The following is a 10609-nucleotide window of genomic DNA, read 5'->3' as shown; positions in this document are numbered from 1 at the left end:
GGAATAAAATAGGACTTACCAATGTATTACACCCAAACCAACAGGTTCTTCAAAACAAAATCAGTCATGGAGATCTCACATGCATAATATTTTTCTTTATATTTTGTACTTGATCTCATGTATAATTTAGTATACTTACACAAACTGTATTAAGTAACATTACCTTAGTTTCCACAGAGATTAGTGGATAGTGGTCTCAAGTGTGGATTATCCATACTTGAACAAATCATTGCTCTAGACTTTTTAAGAGATTTTTATTGTCACACACTATAGAGAAGATTTTTTTCACACCAGGCATTATGCAAGATTAAATAAATAAATAAATACAATTCGTGTCATTATTTTCTTGCCAAGATTAGTTTTACATTGTTTAAATGTCTTAATGTGTTACATGAGTACACGGTTTATTTGAAATTGCAAACAGTGTGTCATTTTTCTGTGTGTTACATTGCAATATCATAAATGTGACCTTTGTCCCAGTACACCAATGTTATATATCTTCAGACATACGCTCACTGAGCACATTATTAGGAACACCTCTACACTTACTTATTCATGTGATTATCTAATCAGCCAATCGTGTGTGCAGTGCAGTGCATAAAGTCATGCAGATACTGGTCAGGAGCTTCAGTTAATGTTCACATCAACCATCAGAATGGGGATTTCAGTGATTTCAACTATGGCATGATTGTTGGTGCCAGATGGGCTGGTTTAAGTATTTCTGTAACTGCTGATCTCGGATTTCCACACACAACAGTCTCTAGAGTTTACTCAGAATGGTGCCAAAAACAAACAAACAAAAAAAAAAACATCCAGTGAGCGGCAGTTCTGCAGATGGAAACGCCTTGTAGATGAGAGAGATCAACGGAAAATGGCCAGACTGGTTCGAGCTGCCCAGAAAGGCTACGGTAACTCAGATAACCCCTCTGTACATTTGTGGTGAGCAGAATAGCATCTCAAAATGCAAAACACGTCGAACCTTGAGGCGGATGGGCTTCAACAGCAGACGACGACGTCGGGAACTTTATTATGGCCTAATTAAGTGCTCAGTGAGTGTATATAATTAGTTATACTGTATAGTCATGCCAAGTGAACATTTGAAATATCAAAATGCTTTGTTACAATAACTGGGGTAGCAAAATACAATTACAAGAACGCATTTACATCTTACTATGCCAAACTAATGGTTTATAACTATCTAAAAAGTGAAAGTGTTTCACTTTTTGTTTCAAAATGTTTCAAATGTATACATGCCATCTGAGCACAGATGAAATGCAGCCTCTGATTTTGATGGATAAGCTGACTGCTGAAAAATTATTGTGAATAAAATCAGTATGATATACTGTACATTTTTAGATAATTTACACTTTATCAAATTTGTTCAACTCGAATGAAACTTTTATTTAGACATGTCTCTATTTTGTGGCCAATTTGTTGCTGTTGTTGTTGTTGTCGCATTTTCATTATTGATTACTTAAATAACTGAAACGAAGTTTAGCAGGTTCTCCTCCAAAAACTTCAACCGGTTCATTACCACAAGCCGAAACGACAACGGGGGTTTGTTTCCTGCTAAAACCGAAAGCAATGGATTAAGTTAACCATTAGCGACATCTGCTGGAGCAAAGACGTAAGTACAACTAAACGATAAGTAACAAAGATTTTGACTGCAGGGACTTTAATATTCCACTAAGCTGTTACCTATTAATAGACCCGATGACAACTTTCAACCCATAGAGATCTATCAAACCAATTTCAAGACAGATTTACGTTGACATATTTAGTAATATATATTCATTAATATGTTTTATGATCAAACTCGCGCGTCTTCTTGTTTGTGACCTTTATATGCTCTGTCACTGCGAAGCGGACGTGGCAGAGGGTGGAGAGAACCGAGGTGTGCACGCTCTGCATAACTTCACATCAACCGCATGTTTTTAATCAGTGCAGTAATGGCTATGAGTCGCACCAGACTTTTTTTACGACTGCAATCATGTCGTTTTTATTCCGGTGGTCTGAGAGCGACATATCACCGAACCTTGGACAGGATCGAGTTAATGCTGCCACCTAAATTTAGACCTTTCTACAATCATCCCGCTGGTAAATGCATCGCTCTGCACCTGTATCTCAAAATTCTTATTTTAAAGCATTTTTAGGATGAGGCCTTTCTATGTTATATTTGTGTTATTAATGATATTTTCACAGCCAAACGGTGGCCCCGAAAAGTGTTTAAACACCCAAGCTACACTTAAAATATATGAATGCCATTTCATTAGATAACAAAACAACAAACCAAGTACCATTTATTTCAAAGCGAGCGAGAAACATTTCAGAACAATTTAAAATTAAATACAAAAAGTATTTTGACACTTTCGGTTTGTCAAACTTAGTGGAACATATCCAGAGTTAATGAACTACACCTGTGGTTAGTCAACGTGTCTTGGATACCTGTTTGAACTTGAGGGGAAATTTCATCATAAGCACTAAAAATTACCTTGGGACCAGTTGGTTAAAAGCTATTGCAAAAATGGCACAGAGAAGTGAAGTTCTGAGAAAAGGGCGTCGTTTATTTGCAGATGCAGTTGGTTTTGATATTTTTCGTATCTATGCAATGACATTCGTACATTTTTAGTGCGATTAAGTGACCAAATATTTTTGGGGCCACCATAGCTGTCGTTTCACTAAAAGCAGTTTGAATGACCTAGGCTTATACACCACTTGCTTATATGGTTTTTAATGGTGTCCACATTACTTGTGTGAAATACCGATTTTGCATTTTCGCTTTTGTCCAAAGACCTTGGTGCCTACATAGTTGAAGTCAGAAGTTCACATACACCTTAGCCAAATACATTTAAACTCAGTTTTTCACAATTCCTGACATTTAATCATAGAAAACTTTCTGTCTTAGGTCAGTTAGGATCACTACTTTATTGTAAGAATAATAGTAGAGAGAATGATTTAAGCTTTTATTTCATCACATTCCCAGTGGGTCAGATATTTACATACACTTTGTTAGTATTGGGTAGCATTGCCTTTAAATTGTTTAACTTGGGTCAAAACGTTTTGGGTATCCTTCCAGAAGCTTCTCACAACAAGTTGCTGGAATTTTGGACCATTCCTCCAGACAGAACTGGTGTAACGGAGTCAGGTTTGTTGGGCTTCTTGCTCGCACATGCATTTTCAGTTCTGCCCACAAAGTTTCTATTGGACTGAGGTCAGGGCTTTGTGATGGCCACTCCAATACCTTGACTTTGTTGTCCTTAAGCCATTTTGCCACAGCTTTGGAGGAATGCTTGGGGTCATTGTCCCATTGGAAGACCCATTTGCGACCGAGCTTTAACTTCCTGGCTGATGTCGAGATGTTGCTTAATTATATCAACATAATTTTCCTTCCTCATGATGCCATCTATTCTGCTTCCTGCAGCAAAGCACCCCCACAACAGGATGCTGCCACCCCCATGCTTCACGGTTGGAATGGTGTTCTTCGGCTTGCAAGCCTCACCCTTTTTCCTCCAGACATAACGATGGTCATTATGGCCAAACAGTTCAATTTTTGTTTCATCAGACCAGAGGTCATTTCTCCAAAAAGTAAGATCTTTGTCCCCATGTGCACTTGCAAACTGTAGTCTGGCTTCCTTGCTGAGCAGCCTTTCAGGTTATGTCGATATATCCACAGTAAAACGAGTCCTATAGATACTTGTCTACTGGTTTCCTTCGGCATCTTCACAAGGTCCTTTGCTGTTGTTCTGGGATTGATTTGCGCTTTTCGCATCAAACTATGTTCATCTCTAGGAGACAGAATGCATCTCCTTCCTGAGTGGTATGATGGCTGCGTGGTCCCATGGTGTTTATACTTGCATACTATTGTTTGTACAGATGAACATGGTACCTTAAGGTGTTTGGAAATTGCTCCAAAGGATGAACCAGACTTGTGGAGGTCCATAATTTCTTTTCTGAGGTCTTGGCTGATTTCTTTTGATTTTCCCATGATGTCAAGCAAAGAGGAACTGAGTTTAAAGGTAGGCCTTAAAATACATCCACAGGTACACCTCCAATTGACTCTAATTAGCCTTTCAGAAGCTAATTGGCTAATTGCCTAAAGGCTTGACATCATTTTCTGGAATTTTCCAAGCTGCTTCAAGGCACAGTTAACTTAGTGTATGTAAACTTCTGACCCACTGGAATTGTGATATAGTAAATTAAAATTGAAACAATCTGTCTGTAAACAATTGTTGGAAAAATTACTTGTGCCATGCACAAAGTAGATAGTCCTAAATGATTGCCAAAACTATAGTTTGCTAATATGAAATCTGTGAGTTTTAATGACTTCAGCCTAAGTGTATGTAAACTTCTGACTTCAGCTGTAGGCCTACTGTTTATGTTAAATGTATTAAGGTGTAAACATCTTGCTTTGCCTACTCTTGCACCTCTTGTTTTGACTTTATAATTATTTCTTATTCCTATGACTTTTAGGTGTATCTTTTCTGATCACAAGCCTTTTGACTTTGTAAAGTATGTAAAGTTTTTAAACTTTGGAGAATGTAATGAACTCACCACCACCACCAATTAAATGACCACTGATATGAATTATGCTGTCACTTCATAACATTGTAAGCCTTCAACTTGCCTTTCTGATAAAATGTCTGTTTTTTCAGGGCCAAAGACCGTTTTCTTCTGGGCTCCTGTTTTTAAATGGGTGAGAAGTACTGTTTGTTCTATGATTTAATAGATTTACATCAAGTACATAATTCTTCATTATTTTAATACTCCTCAGATTGCCTTGGATATTTGTTTGACATGTTTTAAAGAATGCAAAGCAAAATATTTTAGATCAACTTCAGTGTTATTATTGTTAAAGTTGCACTCTGTAACTTTTGTCTTTGCGTCATCTTGAACTTACTGACACCTAGCTACAAAACTACAATTCATTTCTTTAGTAGTTAAAAAGTGTTAATAATAAAAATAAAAACAAAGTGCACCTTTAACTAAAAATAAAACAAAAACTAAATGAAAACATTTTTGTTAACTGAAATAAAAATAAAAACTGAAATGAAAATACTTTTTATAACTCCAAAAATAACTAAAATAAAATAAAAATGTCCCTGAAAATATATTTTTATACACAGTAGGGTAAATATGGGCAAAATGGGACACTTCTTGTCACTTATGATCTGAATGCCACATAAACTGAAGGAGTGGTAAAAGGAGTGGTGGTGGTGTAGTGGACTAAAGCACTGAACTGGTAAACAGAAAGTTGTTGGTTCACTCCCCACAGCCACCACCATTCTGTCCTTGAGCAAGGCACTTAACTCCAGGTTGCTCCAGGGGGAATGTCCCTGTAATAAGGGCACTGTACTCACTTTGGATAAAAGCATCTGCCAAATGTAATGTAACCTGATATTATACCTTTATAAAAAGCATAGGATGTATCCTGCCTTAGTCAAAAGCAAAAATTAAGAAATACTCAGTACTGGGAAGAAGAAACTTTTGAAGACCCTTTTTTGACCAAATCCCAGAAAAATGTTTAAACTAATAACCGCACTGTTTTCAGTGATTAATCGCAATTAATCATGGTATTTTAAACAAACATTAAAATATAATCATAAATATATTTACTTTAGACTTTATCTTAAAGAATTTGCAAAAAATTGGTTAGTCATCATTTATTTCAATTATTAAATGAGTACTTTTTTTTTTGCAGTTAATTAGACACATTTTTACAGGTATGAATTTTTGATATAGGTATATGTATACATGCCATAAAATCAGTGGGCATGCTGTAATTAAAAGTTTATTGACAAGTTAGACTTAAGTGTACATTGCCAATGCATTTTTAAACATGATACGTACAGATATAAAACAAATTGAATGCTGAAGTTTCATTTGTTGAAGTTTTAAATCTTAAAACTATTTTCTCTGGCCGTTCAGTCTGCATCACACACACACTGAGTCTCTTGCGCTGTTCTTTTGTCACTGGTTCAGATGACCGTGAGTGAGTGCTCTCGGGCGATGCGAAGAGATACGGCACCTGGCTCATGACTTGTTGGTACAGTAAATACGCTCCCATGTTTATCATGCCCGGGACATGCATTGTGCGTAATGAGTAAGTGTGTACTGGTCCACACAATCAGTTTCTGTGAATGTGCAGTGGAGTCAAGCTTGTACATCCTTTAAATGTATAAATGCCAATTTTAGCCACAGGAAGTGGGGAAAAACATTAGTGAAGTTTCAGGAAGTGAGAAGAAAATGGATACTGCAAGTATTTTGTGGTTGTGAAATGTTGTAATTCTGTGGTGATTGCAGTCATACTATATTATGAATTTACTTGCTGATCAAAGCCTTTGGACAAACTCACACTTGTTTGCTCTTTCTTTGCAGGGTTTAGTTGTGGCTGGTTTCTCTGATATGACCCGGCCACCAGAAAAGCTCAGTGTCTCTCAGTCTTGTGTAATTACTGCCACAGGTACTTGTGCAAGATGACAGAGAGGTGCATGTTGTTTGGTTAACAGTGTCCACTGGATTAGAATATCTCATCTTGAGCCTCATAGTAACCTGAGATTTATGTGGCTGAAAATAGATGCTGAAATGAGCCCAGGAAACTAAATATCCAGTGTGAGAGGGTTACCTTTAAAATCTATTCCACTACTGATTAAAGAATACTTGCTGTAAAATGTCATGTTTTGCATTCAATTTGATTATTCAAGATAAGTAATGTAATCTAAATACTTTTGATTACTTCATGTCTTCCATGCAGTTTTAAAAAAATGGGTACTGTTAGGGACAGATACTCATACTTTGTATTTTAAAAACATAACTGCAATCCTGTAAATATCTGATCAGTAGGCCCCATTTAACAGTCAAAAAAGTATTTGCGCTCTTTCTCACTAAAATAAATTTATGAGAAAGTATTTTCTTTCAGGAATTAATGGACCCTTTTCAAACACTGTGATTATATTTTGGCCTTAATTTAGCAGTGTAAATCTAACAACTTATTTATATATAAATTGCAGTTGCCATTTTTCTCTCTTCTGACTGCTGTAATCCACCACTCTCTATTTTTCTCTTTTTGGAAAGTCTTTGAAATGAAAAGATTTTTTCTTTTGCTGTTGGAGTTAATGGGAACGCAAAATAATATTTGCTCCCATTCACAGCTATTGAAGTTATACCACTATAGTTTACCTTGGTTTTCTAAACCCAGAAATGTGAAGAGTTTCCATTGTTCAATAAAATGCAGGTCTGATCTTGGCCTAAGTTTAGAAATAAGGCCTCAACATAGTCAAAAGTGTTGTTCATATTTGAACACAGTGTTTTTTAATTGTGACTTTCTGGTTCTTTTCCAGGGCTTATTTGGTCAAGGTACTGCTTGGTTATCATTCCTAAGAACTGGGCTCTTTTTGCAGTTAACTTATTTCTGGGCATTTGTGGAAGCATACAGCTCATGAGAATATGGAGGTCAGTCACTGCAACTACAAAAAGGTTACCTTGAATTTTGTTCTAGGGTCAGCTTCGGTTATCATCATTAGCCAAAAATAGTTTTGTCCTACCACTGTGCGTCAAAGGGGCATGTCTTAAAATTCAGTCAACTTTCATTGTCTGCTTCCATGCAATGAACTGTGTGTGACATTTGTAAACTGAACAGAGTGCAACAGTCTGGTTCCAGAAGTAAAAATCCCATTAAAGGTTTATAAATTATTGTTGACAATCAATTCACCTATGGAAAACATTAAAGACAGCCCTGCCATGAGCTCTGAGGTTGTTAAAGGTATAGTTCACCCAAAAATGAAAATTCTTTCATCATTTACTTACATACAGATGTGTATGACTTTCTTTCTTTAGCAGAACACAAATGAAGATTTTTTTTTAGAATATCTCAGCTCTTGCAATGCAAGTGAATAAATAATTAAATTGATTAGAATTATACGGATGCTATTAGGATAATGCAAATATATAAACTCTATATGAAAGCGACCATGGAGTTCAGAGTTTTTGTACCAATTCACATTTTATTTCCACCATAAAAGCAAATCCTTTTCTGTTGATATACATGACCCTAACAAGAACCAAAAAATACCAATTTGAGTAGAATTTAATAAGAATGAAAATACTGCCGCACACCATAAGCACATGCCATCATCTCTCATATTTTCAACATATCCACAGCAGCTGCCAATGCAATTGCCAGCAAAGGAAAATCAATTTGCGATATTTGAGTAGTGTTTTTAATAGTCTAATTGCTGGCACAGAATTAGTACTCGATTAATCGATTACTCATGCACATCCCTAATTTAAATTTTGCATTTTAAAAGTTGCATTTGAAATGTAATTTTGTTTCATTTCATTATATGAATTAAATAGCCAATGATAAATATGTCTGTTCGTATATTTTGAGGGGGGGGGTTATTGTAAACATTCTGTTTGTGAGTGAAATTACAAATTCTTGCACTGTTTCATTCTGACCTTTAATGTCAATAAATATTGATCTCAACCAATCCGTATAGAGTATTGTGTAATATGCAATATTTTCAAGATTATTTTTAGTTTCTGCTCTCCCTTCAATGTGATGAAGTTCAAAAGACCCAAACAACATCCTGCTTAATGACACTGAGGGTGGGGTTTGATTATCACAGATCAGAAAATGAAAATACCATTACAGGAGTTTTATGAGAATGCTGTATGGGAAAGGCTTATGTCCTTAGTTCAGAAGTGGATGTATAAGTCAGTGGAAAGTACAGGAAAACATAGTAGTTTAAAAGAGAAGGCATGATTGGCAGGTGGTTTTGGTTTTGTGTTTAGAGTGGAATAAAATACAGGAGTCTCCAGCAGGCTATTATGTTCCTTTATTCATAGCAGTGCTTGGGCTAAACAATTGCATATGCATTTAAAAGTCAAGTGATGCACATTATACTTCTGTGTGTAGGTACAACCAACAGCTCCAAAAGAAAGGAGAGGAAGCACAGCAGTCTTAAAGTGCAGCTGCCAGTGTGCTTCTCCAGTATGAGATTGTGAGAGTCAAATGGTGATGAAGGACGGTGCCGAGCTGAGCTGTATTTTTCAGTTACTGTAAAAGCTATGAATCAGCATTTTGCACAAAGCATTCATGCTATGCAGATCAAACAAAAAAACAACAAATCAAACAAATCTGTCCTGTCATATCTTTGTGAAAAAAACCAAACATGTTATTCCAAATTGTATCACGTAAAGTTGTTACATTGTTATGGTAATCATAATAAAGATTTTGTCGGTTGCATACTGTAATGTGTCATGCAAGTTATTCTGATTCATTATTTCTATCAATTTCTATGTTTTATTAAGTTTAAAACCATACATTTACATTTCTTATCATGTTAATTATCATTTGTATGCCAAAAACGGCCTTATTTTAGTTTTCCAAGATCTCTTTTTGACCCTTAAAGAAATATTCCAGGTTTAGTTTGAGTCATGCTCAATCGATGGCATTTGTGGCATAATGCTGGTTACACCAAAAATTTAAAAAATCAAGGTTACAGTAAGGCACTTACAATGGAAGTTAATGGGGCCAATTTTTCGAGGGTTTAAATGCAGAAATGTGAAGCTTATAATTTTATAAAAGCACTTCCATTAATTCCTCTGTTAAAACTCGTATTATTTGAGCTGTAAAGTTGTTTAAATCGTCATTTTTACAGTCACTTTAGGGTTTGTTGAAATTACCTTGTCATGGCAAGCTAGATTTCGTGTGTAGTTGCGTTTCAAAACGTATGACCAGAATTCGTAACAAAGCAAGTACACGTTGCATTCTCAACATTGCCAAGGGGCACTAAAGTGGATATTAGTGTGAACTCTCTGCTTCTTCTGTGAGTTTTCTCTTTCAAGTTACAACTGTCATGGCAGAGCATCAGTTTAAAGAGTATCTTGCTTTGCAATTAAGTTAAAATCAATATATTTATAGCAACTTACCTGAATAATAACACACCCAGTTTAATGGCACAGACATTTAAAGGCAACTCTATCACCCGCTTGAGTACTGAGATTTGTTCCCGCCATGTAACGCAAGAACGCACAGTAAGCATGTTCAACCAGACCACGCAATGGCAATTGGCCAAGTGCTCACATCTGCATATGCGTATTTGCAGATACTGAAAGTTATAGAATGTGCTCATTGTACATCAAACTCTTATCTATAAAGGTCAAGGAAAATTTATATTGCTATTCTTAATGAAATGACCATGTGTTTTGGTTGTAGCACTGTATTGTGCATAATAGTTATGCTGTACTATCTTTATGCTGTAAATTTATGCATAAATTAAATCATAGTTGAGATCACATGGGTTAATGGTGTAAAAATACTTTATTTTAAAATCCCAAAATTTTCTATGTTGAGTTTTGAAATTGCGCACCTTGCTCCACAGCTGCATCCTACACATTGGTTTTAAATAGAACATCAAGGATCATTCGGCACCTCCCACTTCCAAACCCGCTGCACTGCTATATCAGTAATCAAGGGTCTATGACAAGCACAAGCCTTTGATCCCTCATACTAAATTAGACCTCATAATCCCTTTTAAATCTGTTTTCAGGGTATCCTACACACTGACTCTAAATGGGTAGCGCGTTGAATCATCTTTCTGTCTCAAAC

The 10609-nt window shown here is 35.9% G+C and overlaps 1 protein-coding gene across 1 annotated transcript; it reads left to right on the top strand.

The window, feature by feature from the left end:
- The first annotated feature begins 1686 nt into the window (after positions 1–1686).
- mpc2a (mitochondrial pyruvate carrier 2a) lies at positions 1687–9252 on the top strand. Its single transcript, XM_051702003.1, has 5 exons — positions 1687–2097; positions 4653–4693; positions 6376–6460; positions 7338–7449; positions 8915–9252. The coding sequence occupies exons 1-5, from the start codon at positions 1929–1931 to the stop codon at positions 8961–8963; spliced, it is 456 nt and encodes a 151-aa protein (XP_051557963.1). The 5' UTR covers positions 1687–1928; the 3' UTR covers positions 8964–9252.
- The last annotated feature ends 1357 nt before the right edge of the window (positions 9253–10609 follow it).

Source organism: Myxocyprinus asiaticus, chromosome 7 (genome assembly GCF_019703515.2).
Source record: "Myxocyprinus asiaticus isolate MX2 ecotype Aquarium Trade chromosome 7, UBuf_Myxa_2, whole genome shotgun sequence".
Lineage (NCBI taxonomy): Eukaryota > Metazoa > Chordata > Actinopteri > Cypriniformes > Catostomidae > Myxocyprinus > Myxocyprinus asiaticus.
Note: the sequence above shows the minus strand (reverse complement) of the source record. Positions and strands in the feature narration are given on the sequence as shown.

What these genes read in the sequence shown, in the direction of transcription:
- mpc2a (XM_051702003.1), top strand. Translation starts at nt 1,929, where the DNA reads ATGTTTTTAATCAGTGCAGTAATGGCTATGAGTCGCACCAGACTTTTT. An exon ending in GGGCTCCTGTTTTTAAATGG is followed by an intron (nt 4,694 to 6,375) that starts GTGAGAAGTACT and finishes CTTTCTTTGCAG; the next exon opens with GGTTTAGTTGTGGCTGGTTT. An exon ending in TTGTGTAATTACTGCCACAG is followed by an intron (nt 6,461 to 7,337) that starts GTACTTGTGCAA and finishes GTTCTTTTCCAG; the next exon opens with GGCTTATTTGGTCAAGGTAC.